Here is a 14,233-nt window from a genome sequence, read left to right on the forward strand (position 1 = left end):
ACAAAAGAAAAACATTCCCGCCTGTGATTTTGGTCAGACTTTTAAAGCCATTGTGAAAGTGATGCGGTTTAAGTGTGAAGGAAGTAAATGCAGAGATCGAAACTTTGGACCACAGAAGAACAACAAAACCTTTATCCCTTCTGATGCTGCATCAGCCTTTAGGACTTCAGCAGCATGAGGAATTGCGTTATTCTCACAATTGGATATACATCTTATGATGTACACATTTTCCTAAGTAGGTAGTTTAAAGTTAGGTAAGTTTTTGTGTGGACGTTACATCCAGTGTGAGAACCTCTAGTATCGCAGACATGGGAACCAGAGAGCTCCTCCCTGGCTGAGCTTGCACAGCGACCACAAAGGTAGTTTTTCTTCCCATTTGTGAGGCCTAAAGTTTCAGGTCAAGAGGAACAGGTACAGTTTCCTTCCAAGTTTCGGGATGAGTGTGATTTTTCCAGTCAATTTCCTTCAGTCCAGTCAGGTAAACAGTCCCCAACTTTTTTTTTGCATGCTTGAGATTTTAAGATGAATCCACGTCTACGTTTTATGTCTGGCACAGTTCAATCAAAAAACTAGTTTTTAAAATAAGACCCAAGAAGTAAAACTATACAGTATATCTACTATCTATAATCATCGTGTGCTTTCTTAGATTATCTTGTGACTCCTTTTAAGGGTTTTGTTCACTAGTAAGTGAGTCCTGCAACATATGTAGCAGCCAAGAGACAAACCAGTTGTGATAACAGCTTCCTGTAGTACAACACCAGACCAGTGATAACATCGGTTTCTGTCAAACTCAAGTTGTAGCTTTTTTGTGCCAAAAAACAAAATTGAGGGCTAAAATGGACTACACACTGATATTGTTGACCGTTCACTTGTTAACCCCAGTGTTTTTTGTTATTTTGCACATCAAGTACTGTGGGAAATAAAAGTTTTGAATCAGACGGAGACGTCTCAACTGAGTTTAAAAGTTTGTGATTGTGAACAACAGTGTGTGTAAGTGCAACATTCACAATGTCAACTGTTACCTGTGAAAATACAATAAATATTCATTCAGTCTCTGGTTTGCCCCTTTGACATATCAGTGTCTGTCTTAGGGGCCATTCTTCCTGTGCACCTGTGCTAGTACTTCCTGTCTCAGTCGCCCTCCGCTCCCCTCATCCCCTCACCCTCAAACCGCATCCTTCACACTGTCACAATAATACTTGTAAAGAGAAAAAAAAACACTACTTCACAGGCACAGACACAAAGACTACAACACATAGGTGTGCAAGTGAAAAACACAGGGTCTTCCCCATCTCTACCCCCTCAGTGCTATGACCGCTTCTACCATTTACAGTACACAGCAGTCACAGGCGTGAGATACGGTCAGCGGTTTACATTCACCTTCATGCCCTCATGCATGTGTCACTCCTGAATATGCTGTAGAGGTCTCTGGGAGGGATAGTTGATTGCAGGAGATGTGTTCTGTTCCTGGATGTGATCAAAAGCCCGCAGGTAGTGGCCATTGTTCTGCTGGTAATAGTACACCAGTTTTCTGGCAAACACTGGCTCAACCTAAAATGAAATATTTGAGATATTTCTGTAACTGCTTAATAATGTTATCTTATTTTACTCTACAAAAGAAGAGAGCAGTATCTAAAGAAGCAGTGAACTTGGGGAGTAAAGAGGTGTTGGCGCGTGAGCATACTGTGAACCAACTATTGTAATGCCTTCCTTTGATGTCTTCTCAAAAAGAATTAGGATAAAACCTACAGTACATAATACCTATTGCACTTCCTTCAATTGTCTTGTACAAAGCTGTGTATTAATTTACTTATTTTATTTGAGTTATTTAAAGTCATACATGATTGTATAATATGTTCATTAAAAAAAAGTCACATTCAGGTTTCAACTTGCCTAATATGTAGACTTGTTACTGCATTTTGCGTTTGTAGGATATTATGAGGTCTAGGCCTAAATACTACAAAAAATATTTCTAATAGCAATATGATATATTATGACATATTTTAGTATTTTCACTATCTAAGAATGTAATAGCTAGCGGATGGATACCTGTGCTGTGATCATCTTCCTTGGGCGCTGCAGATCTGGGTACTCGTCTCCAAAACATAGCACCACCTGGTGTCTCGGTAAATGTCGGCCATTATGGGCAAAATCTTGAAGCTCTGAGAGAAGAAGAGCAATAAAAGAGAGGGGAATGAGGTGCATTGCTCACAACAAATCCACTATGCACACCTTATCACACTCCAGCATGTCACATTTAAACTATATCAAGAAACATTAAAAACCTTAAATTGCTCTTACAATAAACGCATCATAATCATTGTGACTTTTCTGGAAACCACTGATGTGGATGATGGAAATGTCACAGCGCAAACATTATCTTGTCATACAGGCCTGCATAGAGTGTGGTGGACCACATGAGGTGGGTGGGGATACTTTGGCCCCTCGCTGAGAATGTGACAAGCTTTTTAGTGCTACATCACTGTGAGGGACTTACCCAACTAAAGCGCCTGTGGCCATGTCCTTCATCGTTATCATTTACAGTCATTATCAACATGACCACAACCATCGTCATACTGTAAATAGATGAAGCAGCATGGTTATCACTGCATTATTCCAATCACTTGAAGAGTTTAATGAGCAGTAAAACACAAATTCATGATCTTTATCCTATTATGAAAGAGCACCTACAACAAATGATTAAACTAAACACATCTATTCATGTAGTATATGGACTTAAAAACCAGCATGATGGATAGTGTACAGTCACAGTCATTTAAGGTAAAACCTGAATTGAAATTTTCGGAATACTGAATACCTTCTGCAAAATGCATGTTGTTTTTTGTCATAATGTTGGACTAACCCCCTGTACAAACACCAGTGGACAAAATACTGTGAATACTTGTAATTAAATCAGATAAACAATGTCACCTCAAAGTACATAGAGGGGAATGCTGTCTGTTTTATGCCACTGCATTTATCAGACAGCTTAAAGATTAAAATGTGTTACATACGAAACATATGATTGTCTTATGAAATGTGATAGCATTGCTATAAATCAAACCATGTTAAAAGAAGTTATAATTTAAAAAAAAGGAAATTCTGTTCATTAGTAACGTAGGTTTACATTACTAAACTTTACGTAAAATTTTAAATAGAGGAATAGTGTAATTGAGAACTATTATTTTATGATCTGCTGCTTATAATCCTGCTACTTTTCCACTGATAGAGGTCGTCATATGCTGTGCCCTTCAGGGAGAATTTGTGATTTGGGGCCAATATAACTCTTTGTGACACAATCTGAGTAAAAAAGCTAACAATATAGACTTATATTAATATTGTTTTGCACAGCATCACATTCCACAGGTGTTTCGACCATTGTTTACAAACTTGAAGGAGTGAGCAGAACACAACAGAAAGACATCAGTGCTTACCAATAAGGAATTGCTGGGTGTCAAACAATTTGCATGGCTGCTCCTTCTCCAGCTTGTTGGCTTTATCCATATATGGAGCCAGAGGTCCTTCCCAGTACACTCGTCCCTGGCAGAGGCGCTTAGCATATAACCCATCAGGCATCATCCACAGAAGCACCCCCTTCTCCAGTACATTAGGAAGCATCTCAGCACCCTGCCTCTGAGACTCAGGGTACGGGAATGGAAAAAGGATGATTTCTGCCCCGCTGTGAAGCTTGTCTTCTGGGCATGGAGAAGAAGGGGAGGAAGATGATGGTGATGAGGAGGAAGGAGATGTGATCCGACAACCTTCTGGGCTGGTGGTGGTAACCTCCTTCACCAAAGACTCTCTGTAGTATAGGGACACATGCAGGCTGAAATCTGGAAGAAAAGAGATGAGCATTTAGCAGATACATCCCTGTAGGAAACTGCCTGATCAGATGGAGGCCCTGAAATAAAACTTGAATAAAACTGAATTCTAGTATTAGTATAGTATAGTGAGTATTTCTCACTTCTCTCTTATTTTTCCAGGCATCTTTTTAACCCTCTGTTTTTAATCTATCATCATGTGATAGATTTTTTTTCACCAACACGACCTGCTGCTCTGACTTCAGAATGGGGAAGTAAATCTGTGTTGTAAAAAGTGTTTGTAGTTTCTTATCTGTACATGCAAATTTTTCTCAAAATAGTAAACAAACATGCGCAAGGACATCTGTGTGCATCCATCTTTTAACGAGGCTGAGATGATTCTTTACCTGTTATGGCATTGTTTTGGTCAACTGAATACGCAGGCGGTTGGGACTCGGAAAAGAAGGTGTGGAAGGAGAGCTGAAAACCTGTGCAGAATAAATTCAATAAATAATGCTCATAATTAGATTACTGAAGTATAATATGGAACAACAGCTAGTTTGGAAAATGCATAAAAATCATTAAAAAGAAATCAATGAAACAAATGTACTGTATTGCAGCCTTGCAGTAGATCAGGCAGAGAAGTCATATGTTGTTATGTACATAAACAAATTTGGCCCTTTTTTGTTACACGGACCACTCATCACTAGTGCGTAGCTGCTGAATCGACCACTGCCTGTTTCCCCAGCCACTTCACTCGTGCCATCTCTTCACCCTACACATGCATCAGCAGGGAAGTGTGCATGTTTGTCGTTTCAATATGATATCATTTAACTGTTTAGTATCCCAGATGTTGGGTTCTTGACAGTCATAACAACACAGCCAAGCTCAAATGCACGTTGCAATGAATAGTTAACATCTTAATATATATATATTGTGAAGATATAATGGCAGAGTAATATAGCAGAATATTGTTTTTAATGTACATTATATAATTTATTCATAGTACTGGACAATTACCTCCCCTTCAACCACAGGCCTTCGTGGAGTTTATCTACCACCCGAACCTAACTCCTGTACTTGTATACGCATAAAAAAAGTTGGCAACTAAACCGTGCTTAAACTTATGGTTGTGGCATTTTTTTCCACCTTAATGATCAAATTTGAATTCACAGCTGTAAACGGTAAGGTGACAACTTTGTTCCATCTCAGACTTCTCGTTTAATATAAATATTGACAGGATGTCACAGTTAGGTGTCTGTGGATGGAAAATTATGCTATTTTTTGGATAATATCTGTAAAAACGAAGACAAGAAAAGCACATTTCTCTACATTAAAGCAAGCCAAAAAAAACTATGCAATACACCAGATGAAAGTTAAGATTGGTCATTGCATCAAACTGTATATCTGCTAAGCATTACAGTAACACTTACAAACAGTCAGTGAATAAATCTATCTAGTCCATCTAGCTCTACTTTTATAATCAAGGCAATATCTTACCGTTTTCTGTGTGTGATCCTGGCCAAGCTCGGCTGAACGATGACGGGTAGTGGCACTGACCATACTCTGTGTGTGGCCCGTGGTGATGTGTAGGTGGAAGAGGTTGTTGTTCCAGGGGAGAGTAATCCCTCCAGTCTCTTCTCTCCTGAGAAACCACATAGCTAGACACCTGAGAAAGATGCACAGGGATGGGGACGGAGAGGAGAAGAGGTCATTAAATATCAATGTGCTCAGACCAGCATGCAGTGGCCACAATATCAATCTGCTGACCTGATTGTGCGGAGACAAATATGGAGGAATGTAGCCAGGGGCCTTTGCATGTGATGGTGTCTCCTCTGTACTCATCTTCATTCCTGTAAATGTACAAAACATTATGATTGGTCCACAATATCAGCGATGCTTTGCTATGAAGACACCACATCTCCTGTTACAATATACTGCAAACCTAACTGACCTAATTCATTTTGGCAGGTTCAAACTGTGAATATGTTTTGTGTACTTGTGAGGTCCAGCCATTTTTTTGAGATACAGGCTGTTTTTGTGAGTGCAACAGACCTCTGAGCCTGAATCCTGTTGTTTTTTTTAAGCAAACTAATTTCAGCAAACTGCTCTGGTGTGACAAAAACTGTTGTGTGATGGCAGAGACTTAGTTATGCAAGGCTGGAGGTCGCCTGGTTGTGTTATGTACACCCTGTGCTTAACCGAAGCCCTCTAAAAAAAGCACTAGGGCCTTTTTGGTACATGCTTTAGCTTCCTTTGTGCTTCCTGCCTCATCAGAAACAACTGCTGGGTTGCATTTGTATGTGAAAAATTGCCAATAGTCTGTAAACCATGTGAGGTGCAGTGTATGCATGATGCAATATACAAAGGTTTGTTACGGCACGGCTGATTTTACAGTTTGTTATCAAATTTCAAAACATAAACTCGCCTTGTTACATCTGACATAACCATGAATTATATTTACATACACTTACCTCTTTTGGCTGCCTCTGGAATGATTCTGTACACTTTATAGGGGTCTGAGATGTCCAGTTGGCTTCTCTCCACTAACTCATCAAAGTCATTGCTTTTATTAAGAGCACAGCGTAGTCTGGTTTTCCATGTAGGGGGATCAGGCTTGTCGACTCCTTCCTTATATTTTCCCTTAAACAATGCCCATGCCTGAAACAATAATTGAATATATCAATTTACATTTCCTCTTTAGTCAAGCGTACCAAGCATTTAAAAAAGTTAAGGCTCTGAAGAATGGATTAACGCATGAACACTTCTTTAAGTTAAAACAAATAATAAAGAAAAATCGTTTTTTTAGATTACACTACATTACTACACTAGTTTGGTCATTTATATACAATTAAATGCAATTCTTGAAGGTTTAGGTGCAGCGTGAAAAGATAAGTGGGATGGTCTAACCTTGAAGAGTGCAGCATCCTCGTCTCTGTTATAGTCTTGTTTTCCCGCATGTTTCCACGGAATCCTAAAGATGCTTTTGTCATCATTTTCCCAAACAAGGCCAGGATATATCCTGCTGTCAATCTGATCAATCAGCCACTGTCTCAGTTTGCCATTGCCGCAGCTGACTGACAGACCACTGTCCTCATCCAGGTTCATCTCTGGGAAATCAAATAAAGCGTGTAACATAACTGTATTGGCACAGCAAGGTGACAGAGTTAAACACATCTTTTTATAATGTAAGATTCACTTGTTTAAATGAACCTGACCAAATCAGTCTAATACAGATGAATACGATTTTAGGTTCAGCTCCAACGTGCTCAAGTATTAGAACTTTTATTGTTGTTAATCCCAGCGCAACCACAATACACAATCCTAAATTCAATTAAATAAAACCTTGTTGTATTTTGTTTTCTGTTCTGTCTTTCATTGTCCAATTACAATTTTTTAAGTGATAAAATAGATGCCAGTGTGTTATTGAGTTAGCTCTCCTCTGCAGCCCTATAGTTGTAGTATTAGCAATGCTTGCTTTTAACACTTTTGACCAGAGTGATTTACAAAGGACGTGTACCAGGGCAGAGGTTCAAGTGGGTACTTGTCTTAACCATGTTAGCACTATTTTCATCTCTGTCAGAGAAAAGAAAGCAATTCAGCTGTAATTTAATTACAGAAAAGAAAGTAATTCAGCTGTAATTTAATTACAAGATTGAGTTTAACACAACAATGCACGGTATGATATTATTTCAACTTTAAGGTGTATTTAGTTACCAGAAATTCTAAGCTGAATAACAAACATTTCATATCTTTAGACTCAATACTGTACAGTGATTGAGATCAGGCATGTTCAAATGACAGAATTTGCTGGGTTCAATAGGTACATTAAAAATGTTTCATTAATTACAATGTTGATAATACAGTCATTCATTTAAAAAGGAGCTTCCGCTTACCGCTGATCATGCAAGCTCTCCCCGTTGAAATCTGTTTTGAAGCTCTATGTGTTCTATCCTTAAGTGTTATCACGTCTTGATTTGTTGCAAGGAGGAGCCTCTCGGGCTCTGACAAGTTCACGAGGAGACGTGCAGCGATCAGCCACTCATTTCTGTGAAACTCAGCGTGGAACTCAACGCCCACGCAAAACTGTGGTGGGGAATCCCTCTAGTGACACCCTGAGCAGACACTGGTACAGAATGGAACAGTTACCTGTTCATATTACCAGTAAAGAAAAATATTTCCCGCACATACATATATTTTTTGTTTTCATAAAAGCCTACAAGTGCAACCTCATTTCCAGTGATAGCTGTTGACTAGAAATTTCAGTGTCTTCATTTTGTTATTGGGGAAAGATTGAATTGAGGCGAGGAACTAATGTCAGAAGCATAGGTCAGAAGACACATGGTTGAAGCTGAAATATGTTTCAGGCTACTTAAGTATTACTGCCCTCTAGTGGCCAACCATGCAGATGCCAAATGATCTACAGCTTAAAAAAGACTACTACTAATGCTGATAATTCAAGTTTTTTTTAAATATTTATAGTCTCTTAATACAATTGAGAATAAAAACTGATAGAAGAATGTGATCTCGGTGTTTTGGACGCCACCATGCATGAGCTCCCTTGCACATTAGACAAACAGGAAGACTACCAGGAAACAGAGATGCAAACACGACACAGAGTGTGTTCTTATCACCTTTGACACAACAGCCCCCCGACAGACAACCTCACATCGATAACGCTTGACTTTTTACTCCTTTTATTTCACAATTTGAAATCATTATGACACAGTGCAAAAAAGCCTACAACAATCATTCTCATCATGATGAGAAAAAACACACAGCACAGTAACATCAACCAAAGCTAAAAATGAATATGTGCTTTAAATGTTAACTGTCTGTTCCAGTTTTCATGTCCATGATACTTAGAGAATTACTCCAGTGGCAACAAACATCCTGACTGTAGTCCACTCCAAAGCACATTAGACTTCCAGATAGGTCCAGAATACTGTACTGTAGCATCTCACGTTGGTGTAATCCTCCTAGGCTGAGCGGCAAAAATATCTCAAATCGTTGAATCGAAAGATCTGATCAGATACCTCAAGGTGAGCTAGATGCCTGTTTTTCCACCCCAACACCGCTGACTTTAGACATCCTGGCAAGCAAGTCACGTAGATCAGCCTCATCATTGAAGGGGTTATCCTTATATTCATTCTGTATCCATTCTCTGAACTGCAGGGAAGGAAAACAACTTGTTTTTTGATGACAATGTAGAGACGTTTGTAAAATGCACTTTCTCCATACAGTAATCACATCTATTCAGTATTGTGTTGATATCTCTCTCTCTCTCTCTCTCTCTCTCTCATGCTCCGTCTCACCCTTGCTCAATTCTTAGGACTGACCTGATTAGCTTGAGTAGCCTCGAACTCCTGGAGCTGGCGCTGAAAGCCCAGGTTGGGGCCAGCACAGGGCCGGACCACCTTCACTGCAGCCAGCGCCTCCTGCCAACCCAGTCCTGTCACTGTCATGATGTAAGCCACCACCAGGGTGACACTGCGGGACACACCTGCCAAACTGTAAGAAGAGAGAGGGACGGATGCATTGTATGACAAATTAAATCAAACCGCTGAACGACACGATAAGCATACTCAACACTTTTAGATATGGACGTAAAGTGCTCTCTATTTGAGTGGGTAAATTAATGATTAAAGTTATTAATGAGTGCGTCAACATGTACATGAGCATCCCAATTCCAAACAGGTATTCTGATTATGTTTTGCACAAGTAACATATGATATCCTGGTGGTAAGTATTATATGAAGTATGATTGGATCAAGTTGAGAGAACGGACCTCCACGTAGAGGCTACGTCCAATTTTATACAGTCTATGGTCAGAAACCAGGATACTGTGACACTGTGTAAATGTTTCCTGAATATGTAAAGCCAGATTCAAAACCAAGACACTAATGTGCATGTAAAAATACTGTTTGAGAACTACATGTTGAAACCACATAACCTTGATGATTATGTAAAGTAGTAATAACTATTGTAAAAAGTTTTAGACTGTGGATCTCCCCTCGGACAGAAAAGGGCACCTACCCTCCCCCCAACCTCCCCTTAGTTTACTTGTTTAGTATGTTGAATTCCCAGATACCTATGGGACCATGATTATGTTATTTAATCCCATCGACACTTATTAATAGCATAATATTGCTGTTTGACAAGACTTTACCAAATGCATAAAAAGGTCTGTTCTAGGGCATTTATTTGTTTCTGACTCTGGGGAAAACATTTTTAATAATAAATTAACAATAATAATAATAAGTAGTAATAATAATAATAATAACACTATATAGTATTCTCTAAGTCTGTATCTCTGAACTATCTCTATAACAAATCACACACATTTAGGCTATCCAACGTGAACTACCATAATTAATGTAATGTTTTTTCTCACTTCCATTCACTGAGCCTTTTTCTCAGCCAATACCATCAATATTCGGGATAGTGACAGACAGACAATACAAGAACTGTGTGGTAAAATAAGGGGACTGAGGTGTAGAAACAGATTGAATACACATTGTTCACACTACATTATCTCAATGAAATCAAGTATGGCAGAGCGACCTGCGGCGGTGCAGTTCTTATAAATAGCCCCTTGTTCCCCAGTATTTCTAAGAAGACCCTCTGTATACCCAAATATAACTTTCGCTGTGAACGTATGGTATGCTTCCCCACGACACAAACACAATGTGGTCAGTCTTGTTACTGTACTCTGTTATAGGAAGTTCATGAATAGGCTTCTGCTTATCATTTAATCCCCTCTGTGCAACAGTTACACATGAGTTCACTTGTGTACCTGATTAGTTTAATTTTTTTTTTCAGATCTAGATGAACTGTACATTTATATTCAACATGTCTATGACTGTATTATAAGATATATGGAGGAAATCTATCAAGGTCGACTACTTAAGTAGCATCTCTCGTTGTGTGAGCGAACCATGGTTCTATAGATTTGAGGTAAAGATACAACTATAGACTGTAGTCTATGGATACAACAAGCAGTCTTGCTCTCACCAGTGAACGAGGCAGCCTTCTCCTTTCAGGCGGGACTCGTGCATGAACATTATGCTTTGCTTAAAGTGTTGAGTCCTGTGGAGCATAAACATATTTGTTATATTAGGCCACATTTGAACATTATGACAACACAGCAAGAACAGCTGTAAGAGCTGTGCTGTTATTTTGACATCGCAGACACTTTAAAGCTCCTGAATGCATTTCAAGGTGGATTGGTTGTGTATGTGTAAGGTTTTTTGTTTGTTTGTTTATTTCCTACATGCCTTGTGTGTTTTTGCACCTGACTTGTCAACCCTTTTATTTCTTTTCCTGGACAGGATCCGGGTCAGGATAGGGGTGTGCTCATTTCAGGTTTGTTAGAGTTGGTGTCATATTTCGGGTAACAGGTTATAAAACACCTCGCAGTCTGAACTTAAGAGGTATGAGGCAACTGGGGCAGTGAGGGTGACAAGGGCATTAGAGTAAATGTGTGTGTGTGTGTGTGTGTGTGTGTGTGTGTGTGTGTGTGTGTGTGTATATATATATATATATATGTGTGTATGTCTATGTGCAAGTGTGTGGAGGGTGTGTGGGGAGAGGGGGTGTATAAATAGAGGCACAGCACCAACCAAAGTGCTAAAACTGCAGAACTGAGCAGCAAGACTTCCTTCCTGCTAAAAGACCGCCTGATATGTGAATTTGGCCAGAAAACGTGTGTGCGCATGTGTGTTCGTGTGTGTGCACGGGTGTCTAAACCAGTGTTTCCCTTGGTAATACGTGCACCACCCTTGATTTTAACATGAAAACAACTGCATGTTGTTGTGCATGTCATGTGTGCAAGTAAAAAAAAAAACAACAGCCATGCAGCAAGAGCAAGAGAATAAGTTCACAATTAATTTGTTCAGCTGGTAGAAGCCTAGCCTATCATTTACACGTTAGCTTGAAGAAGATGAACCTCAGACGCCCACACAGTGCAGCCACAAATGAATGCTGTTCTCTCTCTCTCTCTCTCTCTCACTCTCTATGTCTCTCTCTATCTCTGCCTTTCATTGTGCTGCACTGTGTTTCTGTTGCTGCACATTTAGGTACTTACAGGTTTTGTGTGGGCAGGTCAGCTGCTGAAATGCAGAGATAGGTCATCTCCTGAGGGACAAAGAATTACTAGTTACCTGTCAGCGGTCACGTGCTCTGATGCATTGAACACAAGTCAATAAACCGGCAGATGATAAACCCTGCACATCAACAATCTTAAACAGTCATGTGTGTGTTGCTCACTGTGAACACAGGCTGTGCTACTGTATGTGGAACAATAACGGCTATTTTAGGCCAAGTAGTAGTCACACCTGTGCTTGCCCCCTTTAAGAAAACTGAGAATCTGCTTTTCTATTTGCAGCTATTAGAGAAGCTTTACATCAAAATCAATAACCTAGAAAATATTAATAATGAAGCGAGACTGCACAATACACACTGGTTGAAGCAAGAACGTCCGCCTACTCTAAAACCTACGCACACACACACACAAAACTCAGCACACTGACTGGACCAACTGTTGTCGACTGGCATTTCTCATGATACTCCAACTCTCACATGAGTATGAAACTCCCCTGCTTACTGTTTACTCACTCACTCTCCTCAAGAAGCAGCATGGCGCCTCTTGCCGTTTAACCTGCCAGACCGGTTTAAGGTCTGTTTGAGAGCTCAGACATGTCCACTGTACTGCTACTAATACAAATACATAGAGAAGGGTCTTAGCCAATCAGATCAGTTCAGCCTCATTTGCTGAACTGCTAAAAAATGTCAATGAGAAATTTTAGGATGCACACTATAGGGACAATTATGTTATGTACACTATATAACAAGAAGATGGGAGCGCTTCTTACCTGGAGGATGGGAGCTGCACTGTCATGAATGGACAGGATGTGTGTGATGTTGTTTCTGGCCAACTGTTCTCGATCTCTTGCATCTGACATTAACAAATAACAGCACAAACAAATGCAATGGGTATATGTTCTGTCATATGCAATAACCAAATAAAATTTGTTATGAATAAAATGTAACGTAAATATTGAGACAAACCTTTGAAATTCCCCAAGTACAAGTCAGGCAGGATCTATAAGGGTAGGAGATATACAGTATGTACATGGTCAAAGAATCATTGGTATCAGCAACTGAGGGAGCTTGAAACAGCTGATACAGTGAAAATATAAAGTGATGATCAAAAAGGATTAGAATCTAAACTTGAGATCATCATGTGACCAGAAAAGATATCATTGATAAGGAGACACTGCATCATGTCAAACTAGAGACCACAACTCTTTTTTTTTAAATGAACATCTCACTAATGACCTGACACCTTAATTACACTCAAACCACCAAGGACCACTCTTTAGTGTGTGTGTGTGGGTGTGTGTGTGTTTGTGCGTGTGTGTGTGTGTGTGTGTGTGCGTGTGTGTGTTTGTGCGTATGTGTGCGTGTCTATGTGTTCGTGCGTGTGTGCGTGTCCGTGTATGTGTGTGTGTGTGTGTGTGTGTGTGTTAATGCTAGCCGAATGCAACAGATGAGAACCCTACCTTATTGATGCCATTGCCCATGCTGAAAGACCCCGTCCGAAAAGGACTAGTGAAAAGAAATGTCAGGCTGTTGTTAGCTCGTTGTTAAAAACAATGCCTATCCTCGCCGCTTGACGGCTTCCCAAACCCTGAAAAAAAAAATACAGCAGCTCCGCGTCCGTGCGAGCCGACCACTGCTTCCCAAGCTCCCGCATTGAATGCTGGGAGTTGTAGTTTGATGATTATAAGGGAGAGCGGCGTTTACGGAGAGCACAGGTGTGGTCTAAAACCAGCCCTGGATATTTAGTCAGATATGATAAGGATAATAATACCCTGTACATCCCCAGGGCCCGATGACAGCAAATACTTGACCCTAAAATAAAATTTCAAAATAAAACTGACCCTCACATATGTCGTTTCATAGTATCATTCTGTTTACGTCATTTGTTCAGGTATGTTTGCTGTGGGATGCATTTCACTATCATCTGACACAGCAGGTGATTAAATAATAATGAGCACAAGCCTCTGTCCAAGCAACCTCATCACCTTGTCCAACGTGTATGCTGTGCGTTACCCTTTGTTTTTTTATCAGAACTCTGAAGAAGCTCTGACCCATAAATAACTCTGTTGTACTGTACTGAATTATATTTGTTTGAATAAAATATAACAAAGAAAATCTTATTTTTGAATGATTCACTTGTTCATTTCTCAAGGAAATGAAGTTGCCTCGACAACATACCAGGGCAAAATTGGAAATAGGACTACAAAGGGCCACCGTAAGATTAAAAGGAATGGGAGGAGGGGGATGTTTTTTCTATGTACATTATTTCTGAGATTTTGAAGGAATAACCTACCTATACAGTCTTTTAAAAAAGAAAAAAAGAACATTTG

The 14,233-nt window shown here is 39.7% G+C and overlaps 2 protein-coding genes across 2 annotated transcripts; both read right to left on the bottom strand.

Annotated features, from left to right (window-relative positions):
• Positions 1-1,194: 1,194 nt before the first annotated feature.
• irf4a (interferon regulatory factor 4a) lies at positions 1,195-6,908 on the bottom strand (the record flags this gene model as incomplete). The annotated part of the gene is made up of 8 exons (XM_083928709.1): positions 1,195-1,551; positions 2,050-2,162; positions 3,435-3,833; positions 4,208-4,288; positions 5,301-5,469; positions 5,571-5,653; positions 6,275-6,461; positions 6,711-6,908. The coding sequence occupies 8 exons, from the start codon at positions 6,906-6,908 to the stop codon at positions 1,402-1,404; spliced, it is 1,380 nt and encodes a 459-aa protein (XP_083784835.1). The 3' UTR covers positions 1,195-1,401.
• Positions 6,909-8,543: 1,635 nt separating this feature from the next.
• On the bottom strand, positions 8,544-13,528 carry dusp22b (dual specificity phosphatase 22b). The gene is made up of 7 exons (XM_083929102.1): positions 13,364-13,528; positions 12,870-12,903; positions 12,674-12,756; positions 11,887-11,936; positions 10,815-10,889; positions 9,140-9,311; positions 8,544-8,969 (listed from the first exon to the last, which is right to left on the bottom strand). The coding sequence occupies exons 1-7, from the start codon at positions 13,382-13,384 to the stop codon at positions 8,838-8,840; spliced, it is 567 nt and encodes a 188-aa protein (XP_083785228.1). The 5' UTR covers positions 13,385-13,528; the 3' UTR covers positions 8,544-8,837.
• Positions 13,529-14,233: the final 705 nt, after the last annotated feature.

Source organism: Echiichthys vipera (genome assembly GCF_963691815.1).
Source record: "Echiichthys vipera genome assembly, chromosome: 15".
In the NCBI taxonomy this organism is placed as follows: Eukaryota; Metazoa; Chordata; class Actinopteri; order Perciformes; family Trachinidae; genus Echiichthys; species Echiichthys vipera.